Source organism: Anolis sagrei, chromosome 1, assembly GCF_037176765.1.
Source record: "Anolis sagrei isolate rAnoSag1 chromosome 1, rAnoSag1.mat, whole genome shotgun sequence".
NCBI lineage: Eukaryota > Metazoa > Chordata > Lepidosauria > Squamata > Dactyloidae > Anolis > Anolis sagrei.
Genome location: NC_090021.1, coordinates 182,610,511 through 182,626,288, shown reverse-complemented (window position 1 = coordinate 182,626,288; position 15,778 = coordinate 182,610,511). Strand labels below are relative to the sequence as shown.

The 15,778-nt window shown below is 40.1% G+C and overlaps 1 protein-coding gene across 1 annotated transcript in view; it reads right to left on the bottom strand.

Annotated features, from left to right (window-relative positions):
* Nucleotides 1-13,403, bottom strand: part of STAT4 (signal transducer and activator of transcription 4) — a 79,473-nt gene extending 66,070 nt beyond the window's left edge. Inside the window, exons 1-6 of the mRNA XM_067470800.1 lie at nt 13,020-13,403; nt 9,847-9,975; nt 6,932-7,076; nt 5,926-6,024; nt 4,295-4,387; nt 2,703-2,781 (exon numbers count right to left, since the gene is read on the bottom strand). Of these exons, the coding sequence (XP_067326901.1) occupies nt 2,703-2,781; nt 4,295-4,387; nt 5,926-6,024; nt 6,932-7,076; nt 9,847-9,974 (544 nt within the window). The 5' untranslated portion in view covers nt 9,975; nt 13,020-13,403. The remainder of the gene's footprint in view (nt 1-2,702; nt 2,782-4,294; nt 4,388-5,925; nt 6,025-6,931; nt 7,077-9,846; nt 9,976-13,019) is intronic.
* Nucleotides 13,404-15,778: the final 2,375 nt, after the last annotated feature.

Sequence of the window (15,778 nt, the reverse complement as noted above, 5' to 3'; positions counted from 1 at the left end):
ATCTTTAAAGATGGGCTTAAAGCCAACCTTAAAAACTGTGGCATTGACACCAAAAACTGGGAAGCCCTGGTCCTTGAGCGCTCTAACTGGAGGTCAGCTGTGACCAGCAGTGCTGTGGAATTTGAAGAGGTGCAAATGAAGGGTGAAAGGGAGAAATGTGCCAAGAAGGCGGCATGTTAAGCCAACCCTGACCAGGACTGCCTTCTGTCTGGACACTCACTGCGGAAGAACATGCGGCTCAAGAATAGTGCTCCACAGCCACCTATGGACCCACTGCCAAGACACCACATCTGAAAGACCATCATTCTCGAGCTATGAGGGATCACCTAACTAACTGAAAATAGGCCAACATGTATGGTAGGTGAGTTCTTCTCATATTTTAAAGTTGTTCTGCCAGCCATTGGGGGTGTATACTCCCAAAATTCCTGAATATAGCCCATGCTAGCTGGGACTTCTTAAGATCTCAAGACTAAAATGTCTGGAGAACCAGCATTAGAGAAACACTGATGTAAAACCCCACAGGTTGTTAACACATCTTGGAGAAATGTGGCTGTAAAGTTGCCAAGTTCAATCTTTGGCACTCCAGAGATTATTTGACTCCAACTTCTCATTTTTGCTAGCACAGCCAATGGTGAAGGATCATTGGAAATGCAAACCAACAATATCTGGAATGCTCTGTCCTTGGGCTTCCATTTGTTTTCAACAGCAGGAGAAAAAACAACTTAGAGAGGCACTTTTGAATGGAAAAAAACACTGATGCAAAGAGAGTGAAACATCATCTCTTTGTGTAATATACTAAAACTGACAGCTGTCACAACAGGGAAGCAGCTTGGGGCCGGTCTATGAACGTATTTCTGTCATTGATTATAAATTTATTTAGACAAGTTGTTAGGATATAAAAAGGCAAAGATTCAAATTAGATGTAATACACAGATAAAGACCACACTCGCCAACCCTTTTCAAAACTAAAAATTACCCTGGGAAAATTCACATCAAGAATTTCTGCAGAAACTGAATTAAAACTTTGTTTTCATCATCCAAAAATTAAAAAAGAATAGAAAAGACATTCTCTTGCTCACTCTGTTTGTTTGTTACTCTCTTGCTCACCCTTTAAATTCAAAAATCACACAGAAGTACCATGAATTGCTTTTTCCACCCCAGAGAAATGGAAAAACAAAATCTCCCCTCCCCTCCTACAGGCCAAAACATGTTTCTAAAATGGTGGTTCCCAACCTTTTTTTGAGCCGATACCACTCAAAAGGTTTGCTAGGTTAGACCACTGAGTGAAAGAGGGTCTAACCTAGCAAACCTTTTGTATCATTACCCCAATACCCCCATGCATATGGGATATATTGAGTATGGTGATCAGATCATGATATGAATAAACATAACAGTTTAAATAATGCACCAGTAAGGCCTTTTCGCGAACCACCATGAGAATTTCGGGGGGGGGGGGCTGAAGCCCCCCGAGCCCCCCCCCCCCCCCCCCCGGCTACATGCCTGGGTAGAGGCAACTTTCATGTGGGAGATGTGTGGTCTTAGCTGCAACTTCAATCTAGGTTTTGAGATTTCAGGAAGCAAATGCAACAAAAGGAGGAGGACAGCAGGCCAGCCAGCAGTGCTACCAATTGTAATAACACACAAAATGGAGGACAAACGACAAGGTCTGGCCCAAGGCAAGGCTGTGAGGGAATCGGAGCTCACACACACACAAGGCCAGACTGTGGGAAGCTACCACTGTATTTGTTATTTTGCTTTTGCTGACTCTTATTTATTACTGCTGCCACCAATTTATTATTTTAATGGGCCACTTCCTTCACTGGAAGGTTTAAAAAGCCACACAAAGACTTCAGTTGAAATGAAACAGGAATATGTTGTTTATTATGAACAGTCAATATGCGTAATAGTTTCAAACAACTTGTCAGGCTTTACTTCTTACAGAGGACGGTATTTATATTTTTCATTTCTTAAAACAAAGTTCCACACACAGAGAGAAATCCAAACAGGATCTTTTAAACCTTTTGAAATCTCTCTTCCTTCACAGCACTCTATTCACTCTAGAGGCCTTTTAACTATTATCCTCAACGAGGTATGTTTAGACCATGAACAGTTTCCACACCCTTCCTTTCTTCCCACTTCAAGACTACTGACTATCTTCTACCCCACCAAACTCCTGTTGTTGTTGTTCATTCGTTCAGTTGTCTCCGACTCTTCGTGACCTCACGGACCAGCCCACGCCAGAGCTCCCTGTCGGCCATTACCACCCCCAGCTCCTTCAAGGTCAAGCCAGTCACTTCAAGGATGCCATCCATCCATCTTGCCCTAAAATGGCTGCCTCAGTTTCTTCTCTCCTTCTGGCTCCGCCCATCTCTAGTTGCTGAGCCAATCAGACTGCAATCCCAGCTCTGAGGCTGCCTGTTTGCTCCTCCCCTCAGCTCTCCTTAGCTTTTGCAAGCTGGGCCTGGTTTCTGCTTTTTACACCAGTCCTTTAAGGTAGGCCAATCCATTACAGCAAACAATAGCTGAAGGGTGAGTCTTTGAACTTAACACTGTCTGTTTCTCTCTCCCCCACAAAAAATTACTTCTTTTCCACAGACTCTTTGGATTGTCGCCTGCTTCAGTTATACATGGCATAAGTTTGCCCAGGTTCTACATCCATGTAAGATTAAAGACAGTTCTTAATATTTTATGAGGAAGCTTACCTATACTTTGCATCGTTTTGTACCGAAAGTCAAACTCCTCTTGCAGATCTTCTAAATATTTCACGTCTTGTTCGGTCATCTGTTTTTCATTTTTTTAAAAAAAGGCAAATTGATCAACCAAAAGTCTAATATTTAGCAAGTAGCAACATTCCTCAGATTTTAAGAATACATTCCCCACTGCCTCACATCTACACTCATTTTACTTATAAGATGCTAGCTGTTTAAAAATTTTATTCTGTTTAAATTCAACAGAATATGTCTGTTAGGGTTGTTAAGTTTTGTTGTTTTGTTTTTTTTTTGTTAAATTTCTTTCTGGCATTAAGTTTACAGTAATGGCTGTTCTATTATTTTTTATGTGTATTGCTTTGATGTAATTTGTTAATAAGTCTTTTTGCTGGCATTGAATGTTTGTCGTATGTGTTGGAAACTACCCTGAGTCCCTTCGGGGAGACAGGGCGGTCTACAAATTTATTCTTATTCTTACTCTTATTATTATCTTTGGCTCTGTTTTGGGTGGATAATACAGACAGAACAATTTTATATCCCATATTCAATGCACTTCGTAAAACATACAATTGGCACTCTGTATCCATTCGTTCTTCATTTATGGATTCAACCATCCACAATTTGAAAATATTTTTAAAATTCCAGATAGCAATTTTTTTTTGCCATTTTATATAAGGACATATAATTTCACTATATCTATCTCTATCTATCTATTAGGCTTGGGTAACCACGGAAAAATCTGGTTCTAAAATTGTTTTGTTTTTAGGGGGCCTTTGCGTTTCGTTTTTTTTAATAATTCCGAAATTTTCCTTTTAAAAATTTTGAAATATACGAAATTTTGTAAAATTACAAATTGATTCGTTAATGGCGGACGTGATTGTGCAATATGCTAAAAAAAACCTCCAAATGGGACAGGGGGAACTTCTGAAGCTTCCCTCTCCCTCTGTTGTTGACTGTTGGTGTGATAAAACAAACAACAACTATAAAACTTGCACCAGACATGCGAAAATGATTACGAAATGATTACGAAATGATTACGAAATGATTACGAAATAATTACGAAATAATTACGAAATAATTACGAAATAATTACGAAATAATTACGAAATAATTACGAAATAATTACGAAATAATTACGAAATAATTACGAAATAATTACGAAATAATTACGAAATAATTACGAAATAATTACGAAATAATTACGAAATAAATTGTTTCGAATCTAATTTACTCCTCACACTATTCCTGCATGGCTCAATATTGGATCGTAAGCTAATTTAAATACGAATTAATAACGAATTACGAAATTAACGAATGAAACCGCCCAAGCCTACTATCTATCTATCTATCTATCTATCTATCTATCAATGGACTTAAGCATCCAAGGATTTTGTTATCCACAGAGTTGCCTAGAACCAAACCAAAGCAAACTTAAGAACCCACTGTATAATCAAATTGCATCCACGACTATTCAGGAAAAAAATTAGCTTAGTTAGGTTGCATTATATCAACACTGAAAGTATGTTAGCTCCTATACACAGCCTTCTTTGCATTTAGTACTCAAGTAGCAAACCATTAGAACTTGCCTGAGTGCTGTTCTTAATTGTAGATGCCTTATGCTCAACTTTTCTTTGTCTTTCTGAATCCAGGTTGTTTTGTAGTGATTTTTCTAGTGGGCCCTAAAGAATAAATAAAGGTGAGTTCAATAATATTTATTTATTTACAACATTTATATGCTGCCCTTCTCACCCCAAAGGGGACTCAGAGCAGCTTACAAGATATACATAAAATATATTATATTATTAGCATACCATAATATCAGTATTATATATTACTATATTGTACTATACCATTATCCTGTGATATTATTATTAATATTACATGTAATATAAAATATAAATTATAATATTGTAGTTATTAGTATTCTTTTGTATTACACTATAATATTAATATATGTATATTTTATATTATATGCATATATTTTATACTATATCAATACTATATTATAATACTGTTCCACTCTGCACAAAATGCACTTTATTAAATAACAAAAAAGCAGGATTAGAACTTTACTTTTCACTCTTCCACCAACCCCCCCCCCCCCCCTATTTCTCTTTTTATTGTTTCATCCAATCTCGACATCATTTATAAGAGAAAACCATTAGGAAAAAATCGACCGTTCCCATATTTCTGCATGAAGAACTCAAGAGTATAGAAATCATGCATTTATAACTTTCTCACAGTGCCATGCATGTTTTGGGAAATAATATTTGCTTGTCCGGTGTACAGTTTCCATTGCGGGAGACTAATGCAATCAAAAGAAGGACTCCAAGAGCAGTAACAGAAATATCTGAAGGTAGTGCTTAATCTTCTCACCAACCCTCCAAGTTATTGCAACAAAATATTTCAAATCTTTCTATAGTCACTGCTGCAGTGACATAAGCAATAGGAGAAGTAAGGGTGACAGTCCCACTAGGCTGAATCAGTTCCACCCCAACTGCACTTGGTGGACTCCATCCTTGCTTGTGTCACGAGTAGGAGACAGTGTATGAACACCTTTGTGGCCTCTGAGAGACAGTCTGAAACATTTTTGTTCCAGGCTCCCTCCCTGGATTTTGGGTTATAGGTAGATAGCACAAGGAGTTACACTAGCAAAATGCCACAATTTGATTCTGGCAAGTGCTCCTACTCTGCCCTAGGTTATGGTAAACGAGTGGTTCTTAACTTGTGAGCCGTGGACCACCAGTGGGCCACGAGGACGAAAATCTTGTCTGTGAGCCCCCTTCCACTTTATTTTATTATATTTTATTGTATTGTATTTTATTTTATTACTTTATTTTATTTTTATTTTTATTATTATTTTGGCTCCTTTCACGCCGCTTGCCACTCCTTCCCTGTCACTGATCAGCCCTGACCCCTTGGATAGACCACATCAGCTCTAGATGTTTTTATGTGGATGAGCAGATGGCGATTACTGGATGGCATATGTTCTGTATCAGAAACTAGAGCTGATGTGGTTGATCTAATGCAATATTCTGAATCAGCACCCCAAATAACCAAACCAAATCTAAAGTTGACAAAAAATGGATTCGTAACCTTTTTGGTACCTTTTTGGTTGAAGAGTGCTCCCTGGTCATCAAAAGGTTGGGAACCACTGTGGTAAACTCTAGGAATATTTTTAAAACAGACATTACTATCAAATATAAAACAAAATTACCTGTACAGGCATACTGGCTGAAGCCAATATTCTTCTTTCTTCTCTTAAACAATTTGAAACGACTACTGCTACGTGCACAGGATTATTGTGATATTTTCCCTGGGGGAAAAACACATACACACAAGGGTATGTTAGCATAAAAAGCCAAGCTGTTTACGGGAAAATATATATCTAGTGATGGTAGGTATTATTACAGATAAATAATATTGTACTCCCTAGGAAGTAACCCTTAAGAATGTTTTAATAGTTTACTTTACTTGTATACTTAGAAAAGCAATTAATAAAATTTTATATATATATATATATATGTTACTATTAAAACATTCATATATATATATATATATATATATATATATGAAAGAATGTTTTAATAGTAACAGTGATACTATGAACACAAGGAGGCCTTGTTAGTCCTAGAGATCATTGCAAAGATATGGGTGGTTATAACAAATCAGTGAATATTTTATATTATTATATGACTGATAAAGACTATGGGGTTGAAAAATATATAAAATAAATATATAGAACTGACCAATGCAAAAATACAGATGAAGTTGTTCATTAAATCTATTCTTGAATATAGCAGTGAGTAACTTAAGTATTGTTGTACCATTCAAGCCCAAAAAAGTCTCTTGTCACGTTTTGGTTGGGTTTATGGTAAAATTATGAAAAATTCTCTGAGAACCAGGATATTATTACTAGAACTACTCATCTGTATTGAGTGATTATTTTAATCTAGGTCAGATAGAGGAAGCACATAAAAAAAACCCTTCCGCAACGCAGTTGTAGTATTGCTTTCAAGCCACAGGTGTAAATTGCTTCCCCCACCTTATCCACCCACTTCCTGAAGACTGCTAATATAGACATCTGCTAGCATAATAGTCTCAAATAATAAGAAGTGCATCACAACAAGAGATAGCATGTGTAGCTATTCCTTAAACCATACAACAAATTCATAGTTAGTGGAACGATTTATTCTTTAAACTGAAGGAGTTAATACTCTTACCTGAAGCATCTTCCTGATTCTCTTTAGGTTGTGTACCAAGAGGAGATTCTTCTCTTGGGAAACACGGTCTAAATGTTCATCCAGTTTTATTAGCAAGTTCTGTAGGAGAATGGTGGCCATGGGCTCGTTGTTATATGCAGATTCCCTATTCAACACAAAGTGTATAAGAGCAAGTCACATACATGGAATAAACATGGAACTGGGAGGACAGATTACAGTTTTCAAAAATAATATATTCAAGATGTATATTACATCATAGAAGAGTGGTCTGGAAAACAACTTTTTTGCAAGTTTGTCTTTGTATTAAGCCGCTAATCCTAAACTGAACAGGTTAATTTCATTTGGGTAAATCTGGAATAAATATATCATTCTTTTGAAGGGGCCAAAAATCCTTTCTTAATAATATTGTTGAAAAGTTTATTTATAAAGAAGTCTGAATTTTAAGAAGCACGTCTTGTTTACATTTCAAAACATTTGAATTTAAAGAAGAAAACAAGACCCAGCACTTCTGAAAATTATATGCAGTTAGAAATTGACCATAGAACAGAGAGAAACACTGGGTCAGTATGTACAACAAACTATCTGCTTGTCTCACATGACATCTACATGACTACTGGAATAAACACAGTGACACCTTGATTTAAGAACTGTATTCTTAACTCAAAACATTCTTGTCTTAAAGTGAATTTTCCCATGGAAATGCTATTAATCTGTTCTGGCCCCCCCAAAACCTCCCCGATTATTTTGTTATGTGTTTTTAAATAAGAAAATGTACTTTATAAATAACAAATAATATATAAATACACATTCACATAGAACAATAAAAAGAACAATCAACTTTCAAATGGTAGAAGCACAAAGTTGTGACAAGGAAGCACGTTTGAGGCAACAAAATGTGTGTTGGAACATTTGTATGTAGACGTTATACTGTAAACAGAGATACTTTCAGATGTAGTGTGTGTAGTGCTTCAGGTTTTGATTCTTGCATAAAATCACACTCTGAGTTCATTGTCCTCCCCTTGCTAACTTCGAACTGTCTGAACATCAGATATAGCACGGCCTCTGTAACCATGCAGGATACATTCCTGAACTTACTATAGAAATCGAAAACTGTGGATAATAACAAGCCTTATTGAGATGAACAACTTCTGTTGAAAGTTATCCAAATCCAGCTTTTCACCTGTTTTCTGGGCTTGGTTCAAGGTGTTGATTTTAAACTTTAAAGCTCCAACAGGTTGGCCAAATGATGCCCCCTGAAAACACAGGAGGAAGAGCAACAAAGCACTGAAAATGCAACATTTTCAGTTGTGGGAATGTCCCAGTTTTTTTATAAAATCAATGAGGAACAGACACGTATAACCCAGGAACATCATCCTGTTGTTTCCAGGCATGAGTACACGACCAAACCTGTCAGAACACATGGCCATGCAGCCTCTGAATGATGATAATAATGATGAAGTTCTGGTCCTGGCTTGAAAGTATCAGTTCCTGTTTAATAGGGTAGTCCTATTTGAAAGTAGTGGTCCTACTACTTTATTAAACATGTGGAGGACAAAGTTTCTCCTGACAGGACAAAGGTTTGCCCTCTTGTCAACTTTTACCATCTTTTCAGGCTAAAAACAATGAGGAACAGGTATGTACAACCCAAGAATAAAACTCGATGAGCATATTTGCATCTGCACATTTAAAGTTGAAAAAAAATGGCAAAATTTCTGGCGGATGTGCCATGGTGGCCTCAAATTTTCAATAAAAGTCAGCATCTTCCAAACTTGACAAACTTCATACATTTGGCTTTTTCTGATCAGCCAGCTTAGGAAAATGCTCAAATTTTCTATAAAAGTCGACCTTTTCAAAACTTGAGAAACTTCAAACATTTAACCTTTTCTGACCCACGCTTTGAAATCCCATAACGAAGCAGCAAGTCTGGACATGGCAGGCAAAAACGCCAGGACCAACAGGGTTTTTTTTTACCCCTCATGGAAAATCTGTGATTTGGTGCTATCTTGAAACATCCCTTAGACTTAAGGTGACCCTATGTTAAAGTTTTCTTAATAAAATAGTTTCAGAGTGGGGTTGCCTTTGTCTTCCTCTGAAGCAGTATCACATACTGTATTTACTCGAATCTAATGTTCACCTTTTTTGCTAAATTACCTTGCCAAAATTAAGGGTGTGCATTAGAGTCACGAAATACAGTAATCTTGGTGCAGAGCCAAAGCAAAAGGGGAAACTGCTGAAGGATGTCACCTGTCATTTAATTGACATAGCTCAAAGCTGTGTAATCCTGGGGTTTTTAGTTTGGTGAGGTATCTGCACTCTTCAGCAGAGAAGGCTCAAGACCTTGTAAAACTCCAGCCCCTATGACTCCATAGCACTGAACCAAGGCAATTAAAATACAGTCATTCGACAGCATAGGTGCATCCCAAGGTTTTCTTTTCCATTGCTGAAAGCTTTGGGGTTCCTTCCAATACACTTGTTTTTAAAGGAGGAAGTCTAAGCGGGCAGCAACTGTAATGGGCATATTACAAAGTGCACCTTTTGATGCTGCAAATTAGATTGTCAGCAAATACTTTTTTTGGTTTCAGGGTTTTGAAAATTGAGCCGCGTGTTAGATTCAATGGTGCATTAGACTCGAGTAAATATTTGGAATATTTTGTAGCATATTAATATTTTCCTTTTATACAACAATAAATCCGAGCTGTTGTAGTTACTGCAATCAGACTATGATGGTGTCAGAAAAACAAATTGATAAAATAAATAGTTAAAATGTACATTATAAGCAATATTTATTTGAATAACAGAAGATAAACACTCTTTCCAAGAAGCTATAAGTGTACATAGGAACTAACACGGTGTCCAATATCTGCTGGTACATTAGCTTCCTAAGGTTTAACATATGGAAAAGAAGAAGGAATTACCAGTCTTGGTTTTCAATCCATTGTGCTAATAGGTGTCGAACTTCCATGGGGAATTTGTCATCATAAATCTGATCGATCTGCTCCAAAAATTTTGCTTCCAGCTGCTGGATTTGATTCCACTGAGACATACTAAGAAGACAAAGACCTGTTTCAGCGATGCAATACATCTTACCACACAGTGATTCTGAAGTTTACTGTATTTCAGCATTCAAAATACACTTGCTGGTACAGAGTGAAGAATATTATTTTTTTAAAACATGTACACATTTGTTGCATTGAGACTGAAAATCTCCAGATTTTATTTTTAATTAGGAAACCCTTTAGCTGAAGGTTTGTGACCAGAAGTATTTTGATTTTGTGAAATGACAGGAATCCTAAAGGAGTGCTCAATGCAAATCTATGCTTCTCACCATTTCACAGTTTTCTAAGATCTACAGAGACACTTGCTGGAACACCTCAGCAAGTGAGAGTCCAAAAGTGGCAGGCTCAAACCCAGAACCTCAATCAATGGCTGATACCAAATGAGAGACTCCCCTCTGGGCACACAGAAAACTGGGTGACTTGGAAGGCGCTGAACAGACTGCGCTCTGGCACCACAAGATGCAGAGCCAACCTTAAGAAATGGGGCCACAAAGTGGAATCCACGACATGCGAGTGTGGAGAAGAGCAAACCATTGACCACCTGCTGCAATGCAACCTGAGCCCTGCTACATGCACAATGGAGGACCTTCTTGTGGCAACACCAGAGGCACTCCAAGTGGCCAGATACTGGTCAAAGGACATTTAATCAACTATCAAGCTTGCAAACTTTGTGTTTTGTATGTTTGTTTGCTTGTTTGTTTGTTAAAAATGCAATACAACTGTTTGGTTTGCTCCTGACACGATAAATAAAAATAAATACCATTTCACAGAGCCTCACATCTCTCCACAGCTTCAGGCCTTTTCCAGCCTCATATTTGGTCTGTTTGCTACTTATGTTGTGTATGAGATACAAAGATGGAAAGACACTGAGGATCTAAGAGAACGAGCATATAAGGGAGGAAAAAAGCCCTTCAGCTACTCATTTCCGCCATGCTAGCAAATGAGATGCAACAATGATGCTCAACTTGTACATATTTTCACAGTTCCATAGCAATGAGCCATGGCAGTTAAAATGGTGTCAAACTGCCTTGATCCTACTACATTGTAGATGCAACCTATCTTAGGATCCCATGCATCCCCTGAGGTCTCTCTTTCTGTTAAAGAACTCTCTCGTACACAACGTACAACAAAATGCCACATTGTCTCCACTGAGGCCTTCTTAGCCCAGAAATATTGATTTGATAAAATATTGTTGAATCATATTGGGATACTCATGGAGTTATATTTTAAATGGCATGGTAATTTCTAATTTACTGATGTTACCAATGCTAGTTCCATACGCTCATTTTTTTTTCTTCTTTATTAAATAATGCACATCCTTCTCGGGCAGTGTTTTTCAACCTTCCTAATGCCGTGACCCCTTAATACAGTTCCTCATGTTGTAGTGACAGACAACAATAAAATAATTTTCGTTGCTACTTCATAATTGTAATTTTGCTAATGTTATGAATCGTAATGTAAATATCTTAAATGCAGGATGCATTTTCATTCACTGGACCAAATTTGGCAGAAATGCCCAATATGTCCAAATTTTAATACTGGTGGGTTGGGGAAGATTGATTTTGTCATTTGAGAGTTGTAGTTGCTGGGATTTATAGTTCACCTACAATCAAAGAGCATTCTGAACTCCACCAACGATGGAATTGAACCAAACTTGGCACACAGAACTCCCATGACCAGCAGAAAATACTACAAGGGTTTGGTGGGCACTGACCTTGAGTTTTGGAGTTTTAGTTCACATACATCCAGAGAGCACTGTGGTCTCAAACAATAATGGATCTGGACCAAACTTGTCTCAAATACTCAATATGCCCAAATGTAAACACTGGTGGAATTTGGGGGAAATAGATTTGACATTTGGGAGTTGTAGTTGCTGGGATTTATAGTTCACCTGCAATCAAAGAGCATTTGGAACCCCACCAATGATAGAATTGGGCCAAACTTCCCACAGAGGACCCCCATGACCAACAGAAAATACTAATGTGGACCAAAGAATGGATGACACTAAAAAATGAAAAAAAAACTTCTGACATTAGAGGGATTTGATCTAAGAAGAAGGTGGCATGTCAACCTATGGTATGGCCAAAAAAAAAAAAAAGGAAAAGATGTCAATCATATCAGAGTGGCTCAAATAATAATTTGGCAAAAATATAATGTGATAATGTCACATGTTGATGTTATTTTTTAACTGTTTGTATTGTTATTATGCTTTTATTATTGTGTTTGGGCTCAGCCTCATGTAAGCCGCACCGAGTCCCTTGGGGAGATGGTAGCAGGGTATAAATAAAGTTAATAATAATAATAATAATAATAATGAGAGACTGTACCAGAAAATCCCTCTTTGGAAATCTCCATTAGAATCTTCTCAAAGAAGATGATTAGGGTGGATAAAGTGGCCAACATATAAAGACATCTGTGGGAGGCTTCTCTCATGTGCCTGCGTGGGGAGCTGGAGCTGACAGACAGGAGCTCACCCCGCTCCCCAAATTTGCTGTCAATTCGCCCAGTGGTTTTTGAGTTATGTTAATCCCATAGAATCAAAGAGTTGGAAGAGACCTCCTGGGCCATCCAGTCCAACCCCCTGCCAAGAAGCAGGAATATTGCATTCAAATCACCCCTGACAGATGGCCATCCAATCTCTGTCACAAATGAACATTACATTTTATATAGATAGTTAGATAGATTATTATCAATATTCCACATCTACAGCGTAGAATCAGTGCAGATTGGCACCATTTTAACTGCCATGGCTTAATTCAATGTAGTTTGGGGAGGCAGCAGCATTCAGCACTCTTGCAGAGAAGGCGAAAGACCTTGCAAAACTGCAGCTCCCAGGATGTCCAGTTTGCACAGTTTAACGCACTTTCCCCCCTCATGCTTTTGATGATAGAGCCAATTCGCTAAGGCAACAGCAATGGTGTTGCAATAGTTGGAGACGGGACCCCTTTGTCTCCTGGAAAGCAGTATTGGGAGACCCAGCTCCTAGCCAAGAAGCTGATGGTAGGGGCAGCCCAAACCCTCCATGTGCGCACCTTGGAGAAGGGCCTCTTCCGAGCGCGGCGGCTTCTTCTTCTTCTTCCCGGGAGTCTTGAGATGAGACCGAAGGCGAGGCGAGTCCAAGCCAGAGCCAGGCGAGGGAGAAGGACAGGAGGCAACTGCAGACCCCGATTGGCCTCTTGTCTGCCCCGCAAAGGGCCAAGCCTGCTTCTCCTCCTCCTCCGAGGGAGGCGGAAACCGAGCCGCTCCGCTTGGGCTTCCACTGGCGAAGGCTTTCTTTCCTGTGCGTCAGGGGCCGAGGAGGGGACGTCCCTGCCTGCCGGGCTCCCAGGCTCAGCTCCAGGGTTGCGGCTTTCAAGCCACTGCTCTTGCGCCTCTCTCTTGCCTCCTGTCCTCCTCATCCACGCCTGGCCTTCTCGCTTGTTGCCTTGCCCAAGGCTTCCAGGGCTGAGCCAGGATGTCATCAAGCTTCCAAGAGGCCTCAAGCCACCACCCAAGGGCCACTCACTCACTTACTTACTTAGGCGATCCCTCAATGTCCGAGTAGGATAGTCTTCCAGGATCAGTATTCTGGTGGCTGTGGAGCCCTATTCTTGACCTACATCTTCTCCCCCAGTGAGGGTATTGGTTTCCAGGTGGAAGGCGGTCTTGGTCGGGGTTGGCTTGACGCACCTTCCTCTTGGCACGTTTCTGCCTGCCTGCCTACCTGCATGATTGCATCTCCGTTTATGAACCCTTCGTTCATCCAGAGAGGCCCTGCTCACAATTCCACCTGCGTCGCAGGCACGTTTGGTAGGGAAGAGGGACAGGGCCTTCTCTGTGGTTGCCCCCCCGACTCTGGAACGCCCTCCCCAAGGACATTAGACAGGCTCCTACGTTGGCAGTCTTTAGGAAGAACTTGAAGACTTGGCTATTCCGGTGTGCCTTTCCAGAATAGGAAACTCCAGCAACATGTCCCAGAAGCACTTTATTAGAGATTAAGATTGTCAGCACGTTGCGCTTACCCAAAACCCTTATATTTCAACTGTCACACTCAGCACTTTTAATCTGTACCCATTTACACTTGGCCCAGCCTTAGTTTTATTGTGTTGTGGTGTATTGTTTTTACTGTTTACTGTTATTGCTTTAATTGTTTTGATTTGCTTTATGGTTATTATTATTATTATTATTATTAACTTTATTTGTACCCCGCTAGCATCTCCCGAAGGACTCGATGCGGCTTACACGGGCCGAAGCCACAAAACACAATACAATAGAAAACATAACACAGCAATAAACAAAGCAAATCAAACAATTAAGCAAAATAACCACAATGACAATACATCAAGACACTATTAAAACTGGTTCGGCCAGCGCAATGGGGTACAGGGTTAAAAGTGCTGAGATGGCAGGAGGAACGTAGGATTAAAGTGCGGTGTGCAGCAATATTAGTTGTGCTAAAGTGCATCAAGGACTTGGGATGGGGATTCCTAATCTGCGAAGGCACATCGGAACAGCCAAGTTTTTAGGTTCCTTCTGAAAACTGCTAGAGTAGGGGCCTGACGAAGCTCTTTTGGAAGGGCATTCCAAAGTCGGGGGGCCGCCACAGAGAAGGCCCTGTCCCGCGTCCCCACCAAGCGCGCTTGCGACGTAGGTGGGATCACGAGCAGGGCCTCCCCAGATGACCGGAGCGAGCGTGTGGGTTCGTAGATGGAAATGCGGTCACGCAGGTAGGGTGGTCCCAAACCGTTCAGGGCTTTGTAGGTGAGCACCTGCACCTTGAATTGGGCTCGGAAAATAAATGGCAGCCAGTGGAGCTCCTTGAACAAGAGGGTTGACCTCTCTTGATAATGAGCTCCAGTTAGCATCCTGGCTGCTGCCCGCTGGACCAATTGTAGTTTCCGAGCCGTCTTCAAGGGCAGCCCCACGTAGAGCGCATTGCAGTAATCCATTCTAGTTTATGTATATTGTTGTATTGTTGTTTTATTGAGGCCTTGGCCTTGTAAGCCGCATCGAGTCCTATGGGAGATGTTAGCGGGGTACAAATAAAGTTAATAATAGTAATAATAATTTCTCTCTTTCGCCCTCCATTTGTGCCTCTTCAAATTCTACAGCACTGCTGGTCACAGCTGACCTCCAACTGGAGCGCTCAAGGGCCAGGGCTTCCCAGTTCTCAGTGTCTATGCCAGAGTTTTTAAGGTTGGCTTTGAGCCCATCTTTAAATTCTCCAACATTCTGTTTTCCGTTCTTGAATTTGGAGTAGAGCAACTGCTTTGAGAAACAGTGTTATTTGGGCATCCGGACAACGTGGCCAGTCCAGTGGAGTTGATGGCGGAGGACTGTTGCTTCAGTGCTGGTGGTCTTTGCTTCTTCCAGCACGCTGGAAGAAGAGATTTGCAGGATTTTCCGGAGGCAACGCTGATGGAATCATTCCAGGAGTTGCATGTGACATCAGTAGACTGTCCATGTTTCGCAGGTGTATAGCAGGGTTGGGAGGGCAATAGTTTTATAAACAAGCACCTTGGTATCCCTACGGATGTCCCGGTCCTCAAACACTCCCTGCTTCATTTGGAAAAAGGCTACACTTGCAGAGCTCAGGCGGTGTTGTATTTCGCTGTCAATGTTGACTTTTGTGGAGAGGTGGCTGCCGAGATAGCGGAAATGGTAAACATTTTCTAATGTTACACCATTGAGCTGTATTTCTGACATTGGAGAGGGGCTGGCTGGTGACTTATGGAAGAGGACTTTGGTTTTCTCGATGTTCAGTGACAGGCCAAACTTTGTGTATGCTTCTGCGAAGGTGTTTAGAGTGGCT